At 46.2% G+C, this 23,889-nt stretch overlaps 1 protein-coding gene across 1 annotated transcript in view; it reads left to right on the forward strand.

Moving 5' to 3' along the window:
- Nucleotides 1–23,889, forward strand: part of ptprfa (protein tyrosine phosphatase receptor type Fa) — a 396,384-nt gene that overhangs the window by 187,627 nt on the left and 184,868 nt on the right. Inside the window, exon 13 of the mRNA XM_080430969.1 lies at nucleotides 14,793–14,986. Coding sequence (XP_080287095.1) covers nucleotides 14,793–14,986 — 194 coding nt within the window. The remainder of the gene's footprint in view (nucleotides 1–14,792; nucleotides 14,987–23,889) is intronic.

Consider the following 23,889-nt stretch of genomic DNA (forward strand, 5'->3'; position numbering starts at 1 on the left):
GAATGACAAAATGGCCGCCACTGCTATGCTCTATATACATCGGCTATTAGAAAATAGCTGATCTACAAGCTTGCAGAGCAGCTATTTTCCCTAAAAAAAATTAAATATTTTTTGAAACATTTTAACCTAGCATTAAATATTTTTAGATGGGGGTCCGTGGACAAATACATGGGGGTCCTAAACAACATTAGGAAGCTGTAAGCCCCAAATAAGCAACTGCACTTAAAAACAAGCCCCCCCCCCCCTAAAAAAAAAGAATGCAACCCGCAACCACCAATATTTACAAGCAACTTTACAGAACACCCCCCCCCCAAAGTCGCTTATGATAAGCAGACATGGCAACACTGATGGCCAGCCATGGGACCAGACAGGAGATGACGAAGCTTCTTGTTTTATTGACTTGTTCTAAGAGCGATAAAACTATCCCCCCCCTTCTGCTGCACTGATGAGACACGTCATTTGGGATCGCGGACCCATTTTTATGGGCCACAAGAAATACCCACCCCCTCACCCTACATTTTTGTTTTTTATTATTTCAAAAGATTTTGAAACATTAAAAAGAATAATTTAATAAATGAGTAAAAGTCACAAAGAAATACCATTTTAAAAAAATGGCACAAAACCTTTTCAGATGGGGGTCCACGGCCAAATACATATAAATTTGGGGGTCCTTTACATGAAAAAAGTTTGAAAACCACTGCTTTACATGACCACATATTATACCATGGACCACTCAGTGGTCCGTGGACCACAGTATTGTATCTAGCGCAGACAGAGGCCCTTGTCTTGCTGCTAGCAGGCTAGTAGTATTGATGTGGGTTTGTTTATCTGTAGTATCGATGTTTCTTATCCACGGATTGAGGCCTTGATACTGGACGGTTTTCAGATATACAAAGGTTCAATGATTTCAATGCAAAGAGCCGATAAAGAAAACATCCTCGCACTGCTTTACGGGAGGTATTTTCAGGTCTTACTTTAAGTCTTTAAGTTTTGTGTTCCTTAAAGGAGTAGTTCACCAAAAATAATCATATTTTCTATCAGTTACACACCCCATGAAGCCCTGAATTCATGGAGATGTTTTTGTTTTTGTCGCATTCCTAAGCCAATAATTTGATGACCGGCGGAGTCTCCGGTAGGAATAGTAAAATAGTCTCCTACTGAGTCTTACTGACCGATGAACCGGTCACCAAATTACTGGCTTAGGAATGTGACAAAAACAAAAAAAGATCCATGAATTCAAGGCTTCATGGGGTGAGCAATTGGTAAAAAATAAGCCATTTTTTGTCCTGTTACTCCTTTAAGAGTATTCAGAGCATTTAAACTCCACAACTTAAGCACAGCAACAATTAAGCAAAATAAACACATTATGAAGGGACATTTGAATAAAAAAAATAAGAAAACATAAATAAATAAGAAAACTGATTAAACCATTTTTATGAAAACAAAACTTCAATAGAAGGCAATGGAAAACAGAACGTTTGTTTTTGTTGCTGTGGTTTAAAGCACTGAGAGTTGCACATTTTGCAAAGTTTGTTGCAGATATGTGGAGCATGAAAACTGAACGCTGCTTGTTCGTGTTTAGTTCTGATCCTGGGGACACAAAGCAGACAGTGTGTGGCACTCCTCCTCCGCGTGACAACCTTTTCTCATTTGTGTGTGTGTGTGTGTGCGTGTGTGTGTGTGTGTGTGTGTGTGTGTGTGTGTGTGTGTGTGTGTGTGTGTGTGTGTGTGTGTGTGTGTGTGTGTGTGTGTGTGTGTGTGTGTGTGTGTGTGTGTGTGCAACCTTCAAAGACCACCAGCAACCTTTGAACCGCTCCCAAAACGCCTTCAACCATGACACCAAGTTTCAGTGGTGGAAAGTACCTGATTACTTTTACTGAAGTACTGTACTTAAAGCGGCACTATGTAACTTTTTAAAAATTAATAAAATGTAATTCTTTCCAATCTGTATGGTAATTATGATAATACAATATAACTTATATAATTGTGGTGGTTGTATTTTGTCTGCCTGCTCTTCTATTGAGCTATTTAGATCGTGCCAAAGGTCATGGCTCACCTAGACACAGGATCTGACATGAATTTTGACCCGATGGTCAAGATTCAGTTTATCCCCTTAGCAAGCAGGCAGCCTCTATTAGCTCAATGGTAAAACATTCAGCACTTGAAACGGGGTTCAAATCCGGGGTAGAAGAGGAAAGTTACATAGTGCAGCTTTAAGTATAAGTTTTTTTTTTCTTTTTTTCATTTTGCTATACTTAATACTTCTACTCCACAACATCTCTAAGGCAAATATTGTACTTTTTACTCCGCTACACTTATTTAACAGTTAATTTGTACATTTAGATTATTATTACAAAACATACAGTATGTTAAGCCCTATTTTATACTTTGTCTATTAAAAAAAAGCAGATCTACATTTTTTTGTATAATAAAAAAAGAAAAGAAAAGAAAACTTGTGAAATGGGACATTCTGCATAACGTGTACTTTTAATGTTGTTACTTTGAGTTCACTTTGATGACAGTACTTTTGTGCTCTTGTAGTTATACTTAAGTAAGATTCTGGAGTACTTCTACCACTGTGTGCAACCTTCAAAGACTGGCAGCAACCTTTGAACCAAAACCAAACGCCTCCAACTCTGACACCAAGGTCAAGATGACTGGAACGTTTTGATGATGTTGACTAGATGAATAGACGTGCTTTCATACTGCAGGTGCATGCATCTCTTTATGGGGGTGGGGAGGGGGTTAGGGGCCATAGCAGTGGTTCCCAAACTTTTCAGCACGAGACCCAACAGAGAAATGTAATGTCTCCCCACGACCGAAACCAAGCTTGTAGATCTGCTATTTTCACTACTTCTTAAAAGTAATTTATGAAATTTATTAGATTTTCTTTCTTTATTTATGAAATTATTTTGAGTGTTTGAATTTGTTTTTAATTCATGAAAAATTGTGAGTTATTGTTTTTTTTCTCTTTTGAAATAATACTTAAAGACAAAATATAGGAAACGAAAAGTAAAGGGATTTTTTACTCGTGACCCATACAAATTGGTCCGCGACCCAACCTTGGATCCTGACCCACAGTTTGGGAAACAGTGGGCTATAGCCCTGGATCTCAAAAATAAATAAGAATAAACATAAATGTTAACACTTGCTATGCAGCCCAATTAAGGGCCCTATCTTGGGCGAAGCCTTACCCCTTTGCACTACCCACTACCCGTGAATTACGCACAAGGCAGCTGGCACTGTCCCTAAACGGTATCCATGGATTATGCTACCATCCGACCGGTGAAACTATGACATCTACCAGTTGGCCACTGCCACAATCGTCTGGTCTTTAATTAACACCAGAGGAACTCCACCACCTGCTTCATCATGGCACTCTGCCTCCATCATCGGGACAAAGATGTTTGTATTTGGGGGCTGTTTGTACCGGCACAATGATCTGTGGAAATTCAGTCCAGAGACCTTCTCCTGTGAGAAGGTTGAGCCGTCTCAGATGTACGGTATGTGCTGTTGCATGGTGGGAGATTGTGTCATCCTCTTTGGAGGATACAAACTATCCACACCCACTGATGACCTGTATATCTTAGACTGAAATCCTAGTCTGAAGACGTTATGCAAGCTAGAAGTTATTCAGTATGGTCTGGAGCAGTCAGAACTCCCACATGACATCAGATGGGAACTGCAGGCAGCCATGAATGAATAGAGGGAGGGAGGCATATCCCCCTAAAAACTAAAAATACAAACAAAGAGCAACAATGACTCACCAATTAAAACAACAAAAGACTGGTTTGAATAACGACCACTGGTGTAAAAGTACTATTTTATTTTACTTAAGTAAAAGTATCAATACTGCAATACTCTATTACAAGTAAAAGTCCGGAATTCTAAATTGACTTTACAAAAGTAAAAGTACTCATTCGGTTGGCGAAAGGGCTTTTCTGTGTGGAGTTTGCATGTTCTCCCCATGTTCCCTAGGGTAGGTACCCTCACCAAAACATGCAGTAATCCTGGTCACTATACTGCCTCCCCCTGGCCAGCCGGGGAGCCTGATGGAGGGGAAAGGAACTGGTTGGAATAACGTGTTCCTTCCACGCGCTACGTCCAACCAGGGAAACTCTCCCCTGTCAGGTGACAAGAAGGTCATTTGGCTCTCATGCATTGAAGGAGGCATGAGCTCGGTCCTGGCCTCCCTAGGTTGGCAGAGGGAAGGTAGTGCCCAGGATTACATAGACAATTGGCACTGGGTGTAAAAAATAGGGTTACAAAATCGTGGGATAAAAATTTAAGAAAAAAAAAAGAAAAAAATACTCATTATGCAGAATGTCCCATTTCACAAGTTTTCAAATGTATAAAATGTATTAAAATCTTTTGAAAATAGCAGATCTACAAACTCACAATGCGTCACATCGCGACGCATTGTGAGCTTGTAGATTGTCTATTTTCGAAATGTATACAGGGTTGAAGTGGGCACATCACAAACTGCGGCACACATACTGTATGCCGCACTACAGCAGTTTCTACCATTTGAAATGGACATAATTAATAATAATTTCTTTTTTTTTTTTTAAACAATTTTTATCCCTCGATTTTGTAACCCTTTTTTCACCCGGTGCCAATTTGCTAAGTGATCCTGGGCACTACACTCCCCCCACCAGCCTAGGGAGGCCAGGGCCGAGCTCATGCCTCCTTCAATGCATGAGAGCCAACTGACCTTCTTGTCACCTGACAGGGGGGAGTTTCCCTGGTTGGACGTAGCGCGTGGAAGGAACACGTTATTCCAACCAGTTCCCTTCCCCTCCATCAGGCGCCCCGGCTGACCAGGGGGAGGCAGTATAGTGACCAGGATTACTACATGTTTTTGTGAGGGTATTAACTACCCTAGGAGACACGGGGAGAACATGCAAACTCCACACAGAGTAGGCCCTTTCGCCAACCCCACGTCCCCACCTAGGGTATGGGCGCTGATGACGCGGAGGAAAAGACACGCCCCCAGCGCCCACAGCGTCTCCGGCGGGAATCGAACCCAGGACCTTCTAGCTGTCAGGCGACAGCGCTACCGACTGCGCCAAAGACATCGCCTGATTGTCGAGGTTGGAGCGCTAGAATATGAACGTTCGGCCAATCAAAGAAAAGCACATGCACTGGGAGGACGGGATCGACTCCTGCCCGAGCCAACTTTGTTCAACTGTGGCTCTGCTTGCTTGTAGCATATATACTGTAGCCTACATATAACGTAACATACTCTTGTTTGTATTCATAGCATCTGTCATTCAAGACTTACAATTGATGAGATGATCAAAGCATTAATAATTACCACGAGCCACCGAGGGCACGTTGAGCCATGAGTTCAACGATGCTTAGGCAGTCGATAATGTAACATTAACATTAACCTGATGATCAAAGCAGAACGAGAGCTTTTACTGGCTGACTTAATGTTCCTGCATGGTTTCTTTCTGACAAACAGCTAAATATTGTCCAATTTTCTATTAGGTGTATAGCGTACATTATATTTTGGCTATATGTGATAAGAAGTGTAATAAAATTGTAGAGTGTGATTGTGAACGCTTTCCCTAACTCTACCCAAACTCTGTTAGTTATGTAACAAATAGGCAAAATCATTGAGCAATAAAATAATATTCATGCTTATAGCCTATACTCATAATGCGCATAATGTCAGGGGTAGCAGCATGATGTGCTTATAGTAGCCTATACATTTGTATTTCTCATTCGGAAAACATTAAAATTGACGTTGAGATTAAAGCATTAATCATTAGACATTTGGCTCCGTACTTGTTTTTTTTCCCTATAGCCTACACCACCAAACTTCTTAACCAAAAATAGCAGATCTACAAGCTGTCGCAGCAACGCATTGTCAGCTTGTAGATCGGCTATTTTCGATGAATGTAGGCTACCCCCCCCCCCCCCAAATAGGGATGTTGGTATAGTGTAAAAAAAAAAAAAAAAAGAGAGAGAGAAAATCTCACATAGATTTGGCGGACCCCCTGTAGTAACTACGAGGACCCCCTAGGGCCTAGGGGTCCCGCACCCCCGTTTTTACATCATATCAGACGGCAATTTTGTTAACGTCTGTCTTGCCTGTCTAAGTGACTCTAGGTAGCCTACATTATATTTTGCTTAATATAATGTTGACACTATGACGAACTCTTGTTTCCCCTAACCTAACTCCTTAAACTCGTTTAGTTATGTAGGTAATAAATAGCCGACATTTTGCAATCGTGTCATTGTTATCCAAGTTATTGCTTATTGCTAGTAATCAGTGGTGGAAAAAGTACTCAAACGTTTTACTTAAGTAAAAGTATCAATACCGCAATACAGAAATACTCTGTTACAAGTAAATGTCCGGAATTCAAAATATTCTTGAGTAAAAGTATCGGCATCAAAATGTACTTAAAGTACCAAAAGTAAAAGCACTCATTATGCAGAATGTCCCATTTCAAGTTGTCAAATGTTAACAAATCCTTTGAAAATAGCTAATCTACAAGCTCATTGTGAGCTTGTAGATCTGCTATTTTTAAATGGCTGAAATGTATATAGGGCTGAAGTGGCTCTATAATAATAATCCAAATCTACAAAGTAACTTGTAGTTTTAGTTAAAGTTTTCAAATAATTGTAGTGGAGTAAAAGTATAATATTTGCCTCTGAGATGTAGTGGAGTAGAAGTAAAATATTGTACTTAAGTAGTACAATAATTTTGGGAAGAACGCATGGCCAATTTGCATACGCGTAATATATTCACGAGGATATGCAAATGAGCCATGCAGTCTTACTCTGCATGCTAGCCATGTCTTTGCTTAGCCTGGTAAACCCCCCCCCCCCCCCCTCCCTCCGGAAATCTCATTTCGCAAGCTCTGTTACCGTCATGGATGAACTTCAACCAGGTGTTTGCACTTTTCCCTTGCTGCTTCATTCATCTACATAAACGTTCATATTTCAAATATAAAAGGCTGGCCATGGATGTTAGAATTATGTTCGGGCCCTCAGAATTACCCGTATCTTCCGTATTGTTCAATAAAAAGCATTTTAATCCGATTGGTGGCCATTTTCTCATAGAGTTATAAGGTATCAGAGTGCAATTCACCTTCCAACCGATAGGGTCGCGAAGTTGAAAGCTTATGGAAAAAAATGGCCACCAATCGGATTCAAATGCTTTTTATTGAACAATACGGAATATACGGGTACTTTTGAGGAAACGTACATAATTGCAACATCCGTGGCCTTGGGGTGAGCACTTTATATTTGAAATCTGAATTGTTGTTTACTCTATCAGCAGCGTGGTTTCTCTTGGGACACGGATTGGCTGTCTGTGGATTCGGGGAGGCACTGTAGCCTACCACAAACAGCAGATCGCAGCATGACCCGTTGTCAGCTTGTAGATCGGCTATTTTCAGTGAATGTACCCCCCGGATGCTGGTTATAGTGAAAAATAATAATAAAAAAAGAGAGAGAACATCTCAAATAGATTTGGCGGACCCCCTGTACTGTAGTAACTATGAGGACCCCCTTATGAAGACCCCTGCTCTAGGTTAACATATGCTATGGTTTCAAACATATGTTTTAAACCATAGCATGTTACCCTAATATAATGTTGATACCCTAACTAAATGGACGTGCAGGTTATGTAAAAAAAACGAATACAATTACTAGATCATGACGTACCATCGAATGACAAAAGAACAAGCTGACAAAGTGTAAAAATCAATCAAATCAATCTTTATTTTTATTTAATCCTTTCTGTGCTGTTTCATGCTCCTCCTTCTTCTTCATCTAGGAATGGGGTCTGGGAGTTGGGGGAAAGATTTAACTGGTCAGTGAAACAGTAAATCCAGGACAGAGATTGGCCGCTGCTCAAGCAGTGAATGACGGGGGCGGGTCCGGGAGTTGGGGGAAAGATTTAACTGGTCAGTGAAACAGTAAATCCAGGACTATGATTGGCCGCTGCTCAAGCAATGAATGCAGGACCGTGATTGGTTGCCCGAGCAGTAAATGGAGGACCGTGATTCGCCGCCCAAGCAGAGAATTAAGGACCACAAGCAGTGAATGCAGGACCGTGATTGGCTGCCCAGAAGAGACAAAGAAGTTACTGCAGGCGCCACCGTGCCCCTTATTAATAATAATTTCTAATTAGCGCAAATACAGTAGTACCGCCTCAATACCAGCACCCACACATATAAAGTAGAGTAGTACCGTATGAATGCCAGCGTGCATCAAATAGATTTGTACCGCCAGAATGACAGCACACACTGATCAGAGTAGGCACCGCTTACTCACACTGGGTGTGATTTTCTTTATATTGCGACACGTTGTGAGCTTGTAGATCTGTTATTTTCAAAAGATTTTTCATTCATTTAGAAAACGTGTGAAACGGGATATTATGCACAATGAGAACTTTTACTTTTGGTCATTTAATACTAGAGGTTCGTTGACGTCGCACCACCGATCCGACTGATGTGCCCATATATGGAGATCTCTGTATCTGTCAGTCCTTGTCCCTTTTATGCCCATATATGGAGATCAACATGCCCCCTTTTGTGCCCATATATGGAGCTGACTGATTTGTTTGCGTCTGATGTCATGACGACACATTGAGGTTAGACAACACACTCCATATTTGGGCGTAGCTGCATTGGGAACTCCTTCTATGGTTATGGCGGAGTCATGGTGACACGAGCGTGACGTCAGAGGTCCGCACGCCGGCCAGTCCTCCCTTAACACATTGCCTGCCAGAGGTTTTTCTATAACAGGATCAGCCAGTGCCAGGAATTTTGACCATTCTGACTCATATTTGAGGACTCACATAATTTTTTGTGTTATGACTATAAACAAATGGAATATCTCAAAACGAAGCTTAGAATCTCTGAGTTGATAGCATGTTCCGTTCTTTAGCTAGAGGTAGTTGAATACAGCTTGGTTTCACCAAAAACAGACCTTTTTCTTTAGATTCAGAGTTATGAGCGTTTTAGTAAAAGGACACACTTTAGATGCATAAAATGATTTCAAAAGTCTTTGACATTTATTTTGCGCCTTCATTGACATCAGTCATGTAAACAATATTTGTTTATAAAAGAAATATGCTTTAGATTGTACATTTATCGCTCTGTTTCACTCCAAAGTGAATGAACATGAACACTGAAGTGACTATTTTCAGTCGATTTGTTTTAATTTTTTTTACTATATAATAAAATAAATAATAATCATTCAAAGTTCAACATCAATAAATGGTGCAATTAGTGCAAAAATAAATAAATACAAATAAAATCTTTGCCTATAAATCCAAAATAGAAAAGTGTCAGGTTGAACAAGTTTTTACTATTCAAACAATTTTTCAACTCCAGTTATATACATCAAATAATAATAAATAATAATAATTCAAAGTTCAAAGTGCAACATCAATACATTGGTCAACTTTTTGCCCAAACTTTTTGCCCCACAGTCAAAATCTCAAGCTACACCTGTATTCATAGCAACAAATAGCAGATCTACAAGCTTTTACTGAGCTTATAGATCAGTGCATGGTGAGTGAGGTTTGCAGGTAAATAATAAATCATTCAAAGTTCAACATCAATAAATGGTGCAATTAGTGCAAAATAAATAAATACGAATAACATCTCTGCCTATAAATCCAAAATCGTCATTTTTGAACCAATTATGTACAACCATTTTTCTTGTGAGGTCCACGAAAATGGTCCTCATCTCTATTTCTCAAATTCTACTCTAAAGCCGCTTTTCCATCACAGCTTAAGCACGACACTGTCCAGTACAGTCCAGAACCGCACCGCACCGCTTCAAAATGTCTTGCGTTTCCATTGCACAAAAGTCCCCACTCGCAAAATCCCCACCCTCCCCTCCCCTCCCCTCCCCTCCCGAAGGAAATCAACGCCCCTTTCTTTAACACACCAACTTAGCCTCAGGCTACAGGGTTAGCCTAAATGCTAGCGTGCTTCCTCAGAGCTAGTTTGGCTCTTAAGTTATTATTTGGCCATGTTCACCCTGACTTTAATCTTCGCTATTGTTGGGAAGATCTGTGTGGTGTCTAAACACGTTGCCATCACTTATATAAAAAACATTATTAGCGTGTATCGTCGCACATTCATTGTTGCCAGGTTTAGCAGAAAAAAATAAGCAATCAGGTCTATGAAAACAATCCCAAAAGAAGCGACTATCTACGGCTATTTGAAAATAGCAGATCTACAAACTCACAACGCGTAGCGATGCGACGCATTGTGAGAGTGTGCATCTGCTATTTAAAATATATATATAAATATATAATGTTGACAAATACATATTAATTTGGGGGTCCTTGACATGAAAATGTTTAAGAACCACTGGTTTCAACAACATATGGAAACAAGCCCCAAATAATCAACTACATTTTAGAAACAAGCAGTGGTGGAAAAAGTACTCAAATGTTTTACTTAAGTAAAAGTATCAATACTGCAATGTAGAAGCACTCTACAAGTGAAAGTCTGGAATTACTTGAGTAAAAGTACAAAAACTATTGGTATCAAAATGTACTTAAGGTACCAAAAGTAAGTACTAAAATGTTTGAAAATAGCAGATCTACAATGATGCGATGCGTTGTGAGCTTGTAGATCGGCTATTTTCAAATAGCCTAGGTATAAAATAGGGCTTAAGTGGTTAATGTATGTTTTATAATGTAATCATTTATATCTGAAAATTAACTAGTAACTAATACGTTTTCAGATAATTGTAGTGGAGTAAAAGTACTACCAATATTTACAAGCAACTTTACAGAAAAATAAGCCCAATGTCGCTTATAATAAGTGGACATGGCTACACTGCTACCGTAGTGTTTACATTTTACAGAGACCTGAGTGGACAGACACAGCTGTGAGCCGACCAATCAGTAGCAGCAGCGTTATAAGTCACAGCTTTAGCCCCGCTTAGCCCAGCTCAGACCTACCCAAGACTGGGTACTTTTTAGGCACCAGTTTAGTACCACTTACACACCACTCTACCCACTTCATTGTAGTGGAAACCATCACTGTGGTGGGCGGTGTGGGGTGGGGCTAGGTAAGTCCATGTATATGGAAAGCCGCCTTAATTGAGGAGACGTTTGGCCCTCACAAGTATAGTAATAAAGTATGCGCGCGCACACACACACAGACACAGGTTCTTTCTTACCTCTACGAGATGACGGTCTACGAGATGACGGTCCAGGTGGCGGTCCAGGTGGCGGTCCAGGTGGCGGTCCAGGTGACGGTCCGGATGACGGTCCGGGCCCACCCATGTCTCCCTCATCCCCAACCGTGTCTGGCCCTGATAGAAATAGAATAAATAAATAAAATACTTGATCAATATTATGTACATGAGATCAATTTAAACATTTAGCATCATCATAGATCACATGCATGCATATATATACATAAATATGAGAGAATATTTACCGTTGCTGTGTAAGGTTTTAGCTTTTTTTTATCCCTGTGATAATTGTGACATCTTACCTGGACTCCCACCAACATGTCCACGTCCACCAACTGCTCCCTCCAGCTCTTCATCAGAATCCTCACACTCTGAAATGGATCAAATAATACATGTTACTGGTGAATTTTTCAAAAGCTATGTTGACATTACCTCATCATGACCTGCTTTATTGAAAGTGGCAAGATGGCAATATGAAAGAGATCAGGGGTTCAGTTCTAGGTCAGGAAAACATCAACAAAAATTATCAAAGCGTTTGTGTTGTGTCCTTACCTGGACTGAGGTCTTTTTTGGTGTTGCCAGATTGTGGGAGAGGAATAAGCAACCAGGTCTATGAAAACGAGCCCAAAAGTAGCGACTAGCCAACTATAGGCCACATGAGCACTTCAAACCTATCTGAAAATAGCCAATCTACAAGATCACAACCACAATCACCATGATATTATATCACCTAAACAGTGTCGTCATCTGATCTACAAGCAGATCACACAAGTAGACGCGACGCGTTGTTGTGAGCTCTGTTGTGGTCGCGAACCACAGGTTTGGAACCTACTCGTGCGTCTTTTTTGTGTTGCCAGATTGTGGGAGAGGAATAAGCAACCAGGTCTATGAAAACGAGCCCAAAAGTAGCGACTAGCCAACTATAGGCCACATGAGCACTTCAAACCTATCTGAAAATAGCCAATCTACAAGCTCACAACCAATCACCATGATTTACAAGCAGCTTTACAGAGAAACAAGCCCAGTGTGGCTTATATCAGATATACAAGCTCAACAAGCAGACAATAAGCAGACCTGGCAACACTGGCTACGTCTCAACACACACACAATCGCTAGTTTTCTCCATTGAATCAACTACGTAACAAATAAAAGACGATAAAACATTGAATGTGTGCTTACTATGACAACATATGAGTTCAACACACTTGCCATTTGCCCCCTTCAAAAAGGCAGAATAAAATAGCAGATCTACAACAAGCTCAAAAGCTTGTAGATCTGCTGCTCAACTACTTAACAAATAAAAGACGATAAAACATTGAATGTGTGCTTACCAAGGGGAAAAAGAGAAGGTGAATGCCTCGGAGATGGCCGCCACTCATCGCCGGAGGGATCACTAGAGGAAGCCGCCCCCTCGAGTTCATCCTCCGTCTCAGGAGCGTCACTGCAGTCCTCAGGCGGGGGAGGGGGTTGAAGTACGGGCTTGGATTTCCTCGAACTCCGACGGACGGGTGGGTCCCGGTTGTCGCCCGGTCCGCCCGCCGGAGTTCCTGCCAAGCCAACCGGACCGGGCTGGTCCTTGCCGTCCACAGGAACTGGCTGGTCCGGTTCAAGTTTGTCCACACGACAAACCACCACTGGAGCCTTCGGTGGTGCTGGGGCCCGGAGGAAGCGATCCAACGTGGGCTGGCATGGATCAGCTGACCCGCTGATGTGTTTGCGCTTGCTTGAGCGCTTCGGCATACTGTATACGTATAGTCTACTCTCTCACAATAAACTATACTACTCCTCTCTATTTCCACCTATATATATATCTCTCCTCTCTATTACCACCTGATTTTATTCTATATCGCCGATCTACTGCCCTATACCTTCGCCTAACTTCCACCTATAATTATTATGTATACCTCCACGCCCTCTCTATCCTATAATATATATATATTTAACTCACTAGGCTAAATATATATCACTCACTCACATATATCACACACACTACTTTATACTACAACACTACTATAACTACTAATCAAACACACGCTCAAATATCAAATCACTCACACAAACTCACAAACAATCAGATCACTCACCGTCAATCAATCACTGTCTCAATCTCACTAACTCTCACACGATACAACTATCTCTCTCTCACTAACTCACTCAAATAATCTCTCTATCACTCAATCTACAGTATCACACACCTATCAAACTAACTCACTCTACAACTAACACTCAAAATCACTCAATCAATCTATATTTCTCTCTATCTCTCTCTCTCTCTGTAAATAACTCTCTGGACCGGCTCTAAACTCAAAACGCAAGACAGAGGGGTTTCGCGCGGCCCCGATTTATAGGTTTTGGGGCATCGTGTGCGCGCGCGTCGAGCCTGCACCGGACACCCGCGCCGGACACCCGCGCGCGCACTCAGCGCGCGCACACAGACACGCGACGCTAGTGGCGAGCCTACCGTCATCTCCAACACGGATCTATCCACAATATCTTTTCTTCATTTATGAAGAAATACAACAATATCCACGGACTCGGTGCGCGCGGTGGCGCGCACGGGTTCCAAAATCAAGATCCATGGTGAGTGTTTCTTTTTTTCTTTGTTTTCTAAACATGATGATGGCGACGATCACATCACAGCTGGTAACGTGCGCGTGGAACGCTTACCGTCTGTCTTGCCTGTGGTGTGTGTGGAACAGGTCGGCGCCCGCGCGCGCGGGCGTGCACATACGAGCACAACGTCTAAGCTTAGATCTCACCGCGGATGTTTGTAAACTTCTGTGTGAAGGCGACATCGGGTCGTTGCGACCTCGGATCACTTGGCTTGTGTGTTTGGGGTCAGGGAAAGTTCATCCCCGCGCACATACGAGCACATACGTCTAAGCTTAGATCTCACCGCGGATGTGTGTTAACTTCTGTGTGAAGGCGATCTCGGATCACTTGGCTCATGTGTTTGGGGTCAGGAAAAGTGCATTCCCGCGCGTGCACGAGCACGTTACAAGCGCAAGCATGTGAACGTGCATGGGTGCTGCAAGTTTTCCCCAGGTTCTTCCCCTCTCACTGAGCACAGGCTGCGCACAGGCAGCCAGTTGCTGCACGGATCAAACTTTTGGTTTGATATGAGCAGATTGGCGGACCCCCTGACTTTATTTGACTTTTGTGTTTTGTAATAACATGTTTTATGTGATCACTTGACCAGATCATGAGATTTTACAACTTTTCTGTGGTCTAGATGGATGAAATTTCTTGACAATGTAGGGAAGGACTTCATCTCACAAAAAATACCACTTTGCGTAGATCTACGCGATTGGCACGCTGCGGCTTTAAATAGGTTCGCGTAGATCTACGAGATTGGCAGTCAATGTGTTAAGCCGATTTTGATGCCAATACCTTTTGCCAGTACTTTTATTTAAGTACATTTTGAATACCGGACTTTTACTTGTAAGTAGTTCTACATTGTGGTATTGATAGTAAGCGTAAACGAGGAAAACTGTTATCTTTCATGTCTCTCACCAACTGGCCACATACTGACTTTTGCATCCCAATGACAAAAAGATGTGAGTAATTCTTCCACCACTGATGGTTGTTGTGTGTTTTAATGTCTCCAGTGCCGGGCGCTCCTCCCAGGAAGGTGGAGGCGGAGCCTGTGAACAGCACGGCGGTGCGGGTGGCGTGGAAAGCTCCACTGGCGGCGCGGCAGCACGGCGTCATCAGAGGATACCAGCTGGTCTACACCAGGCTGCAAGACGGAGAGCCCCGCGGACAGCCTGTCATCACGGATGTAGCTCTGCCCGAAGCTCAGGTAAGGTCAGGTGTGTTCAAATAGGGTCACGTAAATGATTGTAGTGGGGGGGGGGGGGGGTTTGCGATTTGACCCACTCAAATCGCACCCCAGTTGCGTTTCTGTTTTGGGGATGTATATATATATTGCGGCGAGGTTACTTTTGCTACACTTTGTGTGGTATTGGAGGCGAGTGGGTGAAATAATGCCACAACAAGGATTTATCCAGTCAGGACGTTTTACTTGCAGAACAGCAGGTTTACAGCACAGTCTCATCAGGTTGGCACAATAACAGCATACAGGTAGGCTAGGCTCTCAGTAACTCACTCATACACTGTATAGAGTCTTTGTGGCTGTTGGTCCGCGGTCCCTGGCACAGACGGAGGATAATTCACTCTACGACCATACACCTTGGAAACCGGAAGACAACTGACTAAACAGGCGGGCTGCACAGATAAACATGGGAACTCGCTGTGTCTGTGAGCCAATAAGAACACATTACATCCAGTAAACACACATACAATAGGCTGTAGGCAATACTGTAGCTGGGAATAGGCTGGCATTTGTTCCCGCGTTACACTACCCCCCCTCTAGACTGCTGAGTCCCTTCAGCATCTTCAGGTTGACTTAATCAGCACAAAGCAATAACAGTTACTCAATAAACAGAACACATAACAGGCATGCAATACTTGATAAACAGAACTGTTCAGTTGCTTCAGAAGGCAAACACTCACAAACTCAAAATGTCTCTCACATTTCAAAACCATTGTGCATTGAGCACCATTGTCCATCTTCAAAACTCAAAAAATGTCCATGACACATTTATAACTTTCTGTGTCTCAAAATCAATGTCTAAGTTCACACAGATCTATCCTGGTAGTGGGCAGCTGTCTACTGGCCTACCCTTTTTGGTCACCTGGGAAGACTCTGAACTTCTCTCTGTCTGGCTCAGCACCTGAGACTCTGATGGGTGCAGGCTGGGCAGAGCCAGAGGTTTCTTAGGAAACTCGACTGGCGGTGGCTGTCCAGTGGAGATGTCAGGAGGTGCTTTGTCGGGTGTCTGCAGCTCACCGGTTTCAGGGATGTCGTCAACCGGTTGCCGCGATTCCCAGGTGGGCGAGAGAGAGCCCTCCATGGCTCCACCGATAATCCCAAGACAGGGGTCCCCCAGCGGTTTGGTGCCGAGGGGAGGCAGTTCGCAGACCCGAATGGGCCCCACCTTGTCATCTTCTGCACATGCAACGGACTGCTGTGGACGGGCAGAGCCATGGCCCTCACCGCGGATCTGGAGAGGGTCAAATGGCTCGACCTCGCTACTGGATGTAAGACTATTCTGACTACGGGTCTCATGAGTCTTCCCCTAACAGCAAACAATCTGTTCGACAACGCTGCCAATGTGATCATCAGAACCAAGGCAGCGGAGAAGCAGATGGACGAGACGGCTGCAGGCCTTCTCTCCTCCACTGCCCCTGCTGCAGCTAGGCCGCGTCAGCAGGGTGCTGCAGGTGGGACTCGCGCCGCTGGACGCAAGCGAGGCGCGTCCAGGTCCTCCTCCACCAGAACCAGCTCCTGGGAGCGTCCCGAAGGTTCTCTGGGAGTAGGGGACGTCAGGCGCAAAGACGAGAAACGAGCTCCTCCACCCCCCCCCTTCGCCCAGGCCTCAACGCAAGGATAGCGGTGCTAGCCGAAAGGGGAAGGGTAAGTGACAGTCCTTGCCCGGTTTTATCGGGCCCACAGCTGATTACCCCCTCACAGCCACTTGGCCGATATTATGGGGGTCAGCTTCCCACTTGGGAAAACAGAACTGGCGCTCATCTTGCCCCCATGGACAGAGTCGAGGACGGCTCCAAAGGGGGCACAGAGACAAACAGAGACGCTAAAGACAATGAATACGGTTCAGAGCACTTTATGTCCTGTGGTCTCAAAAATGTGTGTACAAAATGCGCCTCATGTGTGTGGAATAAATCTATTGCCAAATACACAAATGCTAATTTTTTCCCATGTCAAATTACGAGGCGGATCGCTACCCGAATCGAATGGGAAGCCCTGTCCTCTAATGTATTCCATGAGCCCTCAGTGTTCGCTATGTCCCCTAAAGAGAAAGGACGACATTTCAAACGCTGTAGGGACAGATCCTGTGCATGTTATGAACAAGATGACTCAAATGCAGGTAGATAAACCAATTGCTATGAATCAAATGTCTCAAATGCATTGTGTAAAACAGGGGTTTTCTGTAAACGAAAATATTCTAACTGCGACACAGCAGTTCCTTCTACCGTCCGGCAGATGGCTGCAAAGCGCATCTGTAGGACGGTGGAAGGGCAAGATGGCCGCCCCCCTCACCCTCCCCAACATGGCGGAGGAGGGGCGGAAGTTTATGTCACAGAAAGCCCCGGTGTTACACCGGCAAAACTCCCCTGGGGGAACGAAAGTTTCGTTCCGGGTAACGTCACCACACAAAATGGCCGCCTCCCTTGACCTACTCAAGATGGCGGACGAGGTAAGGCGGATGTCGTCACATCTGAGAACCCCGGTGCTACACCATCGACACTCCCCAGGTGTGGAGGGAGTTTCGTTCCGGGTAACCGCAACACGGCGAAAGGGTTCCGATGTTACGTCAGTCGGAGCAACAGCGTCCCCGGTTCCCATGGGAACGGGCTTGTGCTCCGTGACGATGCCGCCATTAGCCCAGCTAGCGCTAACGAGCAATGCTACAGGGCGGATGTCGACGTAGGGCAAGACTCCCGTCCTGCGTCACGGGCCTTCCCCACTTCCGGTGAACGGACAGACGCTACCGCTGCTGCCCCTCGTGGACGCCTCCTCGTTGATCGTTGCGATCGGTCCGGAGGCGTCTCGGGTTCCCATGGGAACGGGCACGAGCTCCACGGAGCAGGTGACGTCATCAGCCCCCACCAACCCCTCGAACCCGCTGGCCTGGCTCGATGCTTTTCTCAATGGAAAGCCTGCAGACCGAATCCTTGGGTGCTTCGCACCGTGAAACAAGGCTACAGGTTGCAATTTATAGCGAACCCTCCGTTATCAACCAAAGTGGTGTTCTCTCGTGCGACAGGCCGAGCGGCCACAACGCTAAGAGAGGAGGTTTTGTCTCTGCTGAGCAAGGGTGCAATCAGAGAATTATCCCCGGATCAGAACCTGTTGGGTTATTATTCGGAGTATTTTCTGGTGAAAAAGAAGGGGGGGGGGCGTGAGACCTATTCTGAACCTGAAGGGTTTGAACAGATTTCTGAAGGTCTTCAAATTGTGAATGCTGACAACGGCGACGTTGTTACGCTCGATACGACAAGGAGATTGGTGGACAAGAATAGACCTCAAGGATGCCTATTTTCACGTCCCAATCTACCCGCCGCACCGGAAGTTCCTACGCTTTGGCTACGAAAGCAAAGTATACGAGTACACGGTGCTACCGTTTGGCATGTCACTGAGCCCTCGGGTGTTCGTAAAATGCATGGAGGCGGCAATAGCTCCGCTGCGGCTGTTGACGTACATAGACGACTGGCTGCTGGCAGCGGACTCGAGGGAAGAGGTGGCACGGCACACAGCGTTGGCCATTACGCACCTCCAGTCCCTGGGATTCACAATCAACGCTCAGAAGAGCGTTCTGATTCCGTCCCAACAAACCATGTTCGTGGGAATCTCACTGGATTCGACCACGATGGTGGCGCGCCTGTCTCAGGAAAGAGCAGCCGGCTTTCTGGCATGTGTGCGCTCCTTACGCCTGGGGCGTCGGGTCACGTACAGAACGTGCATGCAGGCTGCGGGTCTCATGGCCTCGGCCATACATCTGATCCGATTGGGCAGATTCCACATGAGACCTTTCCAGAGATGGATGCGGGCTCTGGGGATCCCGCATTTCATGGGCTCTTGGAAAGTGGTAGTCTCACCACGGTGCGTGGTGTCACTCGAGCCGTGGACACACGCAAACTTCTTGACCGAAGGGGTCAAGATAGGCGCAGTGTTGGCACGGAAAGTAATCACCACGGACGCCAGCCTCTCGGGATGGGGGGCTGTCCACGAAGGCTACTCAGCCAGGGGGATGTGGGACTCCGCACAGAGGGAGGCCCACATCAACTACCTGGAGCTGTTGGCGGTCTTTCTCGCTCTCAAGCACTTCGAGAGCCGCATTGTGGGGTGTCATGTCCAGGTCAGAATGGACAATACCACAACGATGTGTTATGTCAACAAACAAGGAGGATTGGGGTCCCTGTGTTTTGGACAAACTAGTGCGCGAGCTAACGCTCTGGAGCGTGCAACGCCTGGCATCGCTACACGCCACCCATGTGCCGGGCCTCCTGAAGAGCGGGGCGGACCTGCTGTCCAGAGAGGGGCTCCGCTACGGGGAATGGTCGCTTTGCCCGAAGGTTGTGGACCTGATATGGGCCCGGTTCGTCCGGGCTCAGGTTGACTTGTTCGCATCCAAGGAGAACACGAAATGCTCCCGGTTCTTCTCGGTGAGGGACGGGGACATGTCCTTGGGAGTGGACGCTCTGGCCCACAGGTGGCCAAGCAAACTACTCTACGCCTTCCCGCCCCTAGAGATGATCCCTCCAACGTTGGAGAGGATCAGAACCCAGGGCGGAACGGTTCTGCTGGTAGCGCCAGCATGGGGCACGTTGAGGACGGAGATCTCTCCTCTCCTCTACGCCGAGCCGTGGCCTCTCCCTCTGTTCAGAGACCTTCTGAGACAGGGAGGGAATGAGATTTACCACGAGGACCTCCAGGGGCTAGACCTGTGGGTCTACCCCGTGAGAGGACGAGTCTAAACTCGCAGGGTCTGCCCCCTAACGTGGTGGCCACCATACAGGGGGCTAGAGCTGTTTCTACCAGACGTCAGTACGACATCAGGTGGAACATGTTTGAGTCCTGGTGCCTGGACCAGTCACCTTCGGTGGTGGCTTTCCAGGCTCCGGTGAGGAGCATCCTGGTTTACCTACAGGACAGGTTGGACCAGGATTTGTCTTTCTCTACCATCAAGGTGTACCTGGCGGCCATTTCCGCTTGCCACGATGGGTTCGAGGGCAAGTCGGTGGGCCAGCACTTGCTGGTGCAACGGTTTATGGCCGGCCTTGACCTTTATTCCCGAAATGGGACCTGGCAGTGGTGCTGGAGGCACTGTGCCGGCCCTCTTTTGAGCCCCTTGAGACCGTGGATCTGAGGATCATGAGTCTCAAGACGGTGCCCCTGGTGGACCTGTGTACGGCTAAGCATGTCGGTGACATGCAGGCGCTCTCGGTGAGCCAGGACTGCATGTGGTTTTCAGACGACGGCAAGAGTAAGCATACTGCTGAAAGGCACGCTATAATAACTAGGGGTTACGTATGTAACCCCAGTTTTATTAGTGCCGTAAGCAGTATGCTTACGTAAAACCCCTTCTGTGCACGTTGTGGCGTGCAGAGTGAAGGTTTTTTAGAGGGAGTGCCCAAGTGACACGAGGGTATTTATACCCTTCCGGGTTACCGGTGTCGCGTAACATGACCCTATCCAATAGGTATTGTAGCCGGGAGCTCATGTGTTTTGCCCTGCGCATCGCCAGGGGGCGATGATATCCCATAGTAAGCATACTGCTTACGGCACTAATAAAACTGGGGTTACATACTTAACCCCTAGTTTTATTATCTCCGAAGTAATATACTTACTTATGGGATAACATCGCCCCCGGCGATGCACAGAGCACTATACTTGGACTCCCGTTGCAATCTTATTGGATAGGGTCCTGTGACGCAAATCCGGTATTCCGGATGGGGTATAAAAAAACCCGCGTCATTGGGATACGCCCTCTAGAAACTTCACCTCTGCACGCCACAAATGCGCACAGAAGGGGTTTTTGGTAAGTATATTACTTCGGAGATAATACAACCGGGGTTACATACGTAACCTCGAGTTTTATGTCTCCTTCATAATGTACTTACTTATGGGACACATGCACGCCCCCTGGGGAGCCACATTCCCTAGACCCTACCCATCCGCACGCCCTCGGCCCCAGGGCCCGCCCCCAGGCGAGACCTCGGCCACATGGGGGCCAGGATGCGGAAAAGGTTCCGGAAGGAAAGGCCCTGACAGACCACACAGTCTGCCTCATGCAACTAATGGACAGACACCAGTCTTCCCCATAGTGACATGAGAACCAGGACCTCCTCTCCCCCGGACCCAGCCTAGCCGGTCCAGGGGAGGCTTAAGAGGAAGAACAAGCAGGAAGAGAAGCATGCCCCTAGGCTTGCCCATTACTCTCCTGGCTTGAACCAGCCACCACACCCAAGACTGTGTGCGCCATCGCTGATGCCGCCACATCCAGGCTGTAAAAGGCTGCAAAGGTCGAGGGAGACGACCAGTCTGCCGCAGAGCATATCTCCTGCATCGACACCCCTTTGTAAAGGGCCCAAGATGCAGCAACACCCCGAGTAGAGTGGGCCCTCAATCCCTCTGGGACTGTAGACCCACTACTCTCATAGGCCAACCTGATCGCTTCCACGATCCATTTGGACAAGGTCGGTTTAGCCACCGCCTTCCTTTGGTTAACCTGACCAAAAGAGACGAACAGCTGAGGCGACCCACGTCTGGTCGCTGTCATCTGGCAGTAAAGTTTCAGTGCCCTTACTGGACAGAGACAGTGCAACCGCTTATCCACCACCGACGCGAACGGCGGTGGATGGAAAGCCACCAACTCAACTGGGGCCCTAGCCACCATGCCAGTTTTAGACACAAACGCCAAGTTGGGTTTCAGCAAAACCCTCTTGCCGTCGTTTGAGAACCACATGCAGTCCGGGCCTGCATGTCACTGACACGTTTGGCCGTACACAGAGCCACCAGAAGGACCGTTTTGAGACTCACTATCCTCAGATCTGCAGTCTCAAAAGGTTCAAAAGGAGGACGGCAGAGTGCATCCAGCACCACTGCCATGTCCCACTTTGGGAACAAAGGCCTGTTAACCGGCCTGGCCCGCCTAGCACCTCTCATAAAACGGCGCACCAGCGGATGATGACCCACCGTCTCTTCATCGAACCCCTCGTGGCAAGCGGAAATGGCCGCCAGGTACACCTTGATGGTGGAAAAGGCCAAATCCTGGTTCAACCTATCTTGTAGGAAAACCAGGATGCATTGCTGCCCACAGGCGCCCGGAAAGCCACCACAGATGGTGACTGTTCCAAGCACCAGGACACAAACATGTTCCACCTGACGTCATACTGCAGTCTCGTGGAAACGGTCCTGGCCCCCTGTATGGTGGCTACCACATCAGGGGGCAACCCCTGCGAGCTCAAGCTCGCCTTTTCACGGGCCAGACCCACAGGTCTAGCTCCTGGGGGTTCTCGTGGAACACCTCGTTCCCTCCCTGTCTCAGAAGGTCTCTGAACAGAGGGAGAGGCCACGGCTTGCCGTAAAGGAGGGGAGTAATCTCCGACCTCCATACGCCCCACACCAGGGCCACCAGCAGAGCTGTCGGGCCCTGAAGTCTGATCCTCTCCAACGTCGGAGGGATCAGCTCCATCGGCGGGAAAGCGTACAGTAGTATATTCGGCCACCTGTGTGCCAAGGCGTCTACTCCCAAGGAGAGGTCCCTGCTCCCCATCGAGAAGAACTGTGAGCATTTTGCGTTCTCTCTGGATGCAAACAAGTCGACCTGAGCTCGGCCGAACCGGGCCCAAATCAGGTCCGCGACCTGCGGGTTGAGTGACCACTCCCCGTACCGAAGTCCGCCCCTGGACAGCAGGTCCGCCCCGCTGTTCAGGAGGCCCGGCACAGGGGAGGCGCGCAGCGAAGCCAGGTGCGACACGCTCCAAAGCGTTAGCTCGCGCGCCAGTCTGTCCAACACAAGGGAACCCAAGATTCCTTGTTTGTTGACATAGCACATCGTTGTGGTATTGTCCGTTCTGACCAGGACATGACACCCCACAATGCGGCTCTCGAAGTGCTTGAGAGCGAGGAAGACAGCCAGCAGCTCCAGGTAATTGATGTGGGCCTCCTTCAGATCGGAGTCCCACGTCCCCCTGGCTGAGTAGCCTTCGTGGACAGCCCCCCAACCTGAGAGGCTGGCGTCCGTGGTAATAACCTTCCGTGACACCACAGCGCCTATCCTGACCCCTTCGGACAGAAAGGTCGCATCGTGACGCGTTGTGAGCTTGTAGATCTACTATTTCAAACATTTTAGTATTTGAAGTACATTGTGATACCAATACTTTTGTACTTTTACTCAAGTACATTTTGAATTCCGGACTTTTACTTGTAACAGAGTAGTTCTACATTGCAGTATTGATACTTTTACTTAAGTAAAACATTTGAGTACTTTTTCCACCACTGGTAGACACATTGTGAGCTTGTAGATCTGTTAAGTATAAATCAGGCATTATGACCCGATCAAGGCCTGCCGAAATACCTTTAGTCCACTAAATCAACTGTAGATTTAGTGGACAAAGATCTTATGGTATTTAGTCAACTAAAACTAGTCTAAAACAAACAAAATGTCAGATGAGTAAAACCAAATGGAATGTTATTCAAAAGACTATGACTAAAACTAAATTCAAATTAACATTGGCTTGGAGACTGGCAGTGGTGTAAAAAGTAGCCTACTCAATTTAGTTACTTAAGTAAAAGTATAAATAACACAATGTAGAAATAAATACTCCCTTAGGGCACGGTCCCACCGCACTTTTATTTTACCTCTGGGGCGGAATCTGCCAATTCAATGCAAATGCGTGGATTCTTGGAAAAAATGCGCAAGACCATGAATCCACGTATTTGCATTGACAAAGCATTGGCAGATTCCGCCCCAGAGGTAAAATAAAAGTACGGTGGGACCGCGCCCTTACTTGAGTAAAAGTACAAAAGTGTTATAATTAAAGTACCAAAAGTATTAGTTATGCCCCATTTCACAAGTTTTCAAAAGTATAAAATGTATAAAGAATCTTTTGAAA

The sequence above is a fragment of the Gymnoscopelus braueri genome (assembly GCF_963280865.1).
Source record: "Gymnoscopelus braueri genome assembly, chromosome: 6".
Taxonomy (NCBI): Eukaryota; Metazoa; Chordata; class Actinopteri; order Myctophiformes; family Myctophidae; genus Gymnoscopelus; species Gymnoscopelus braueri.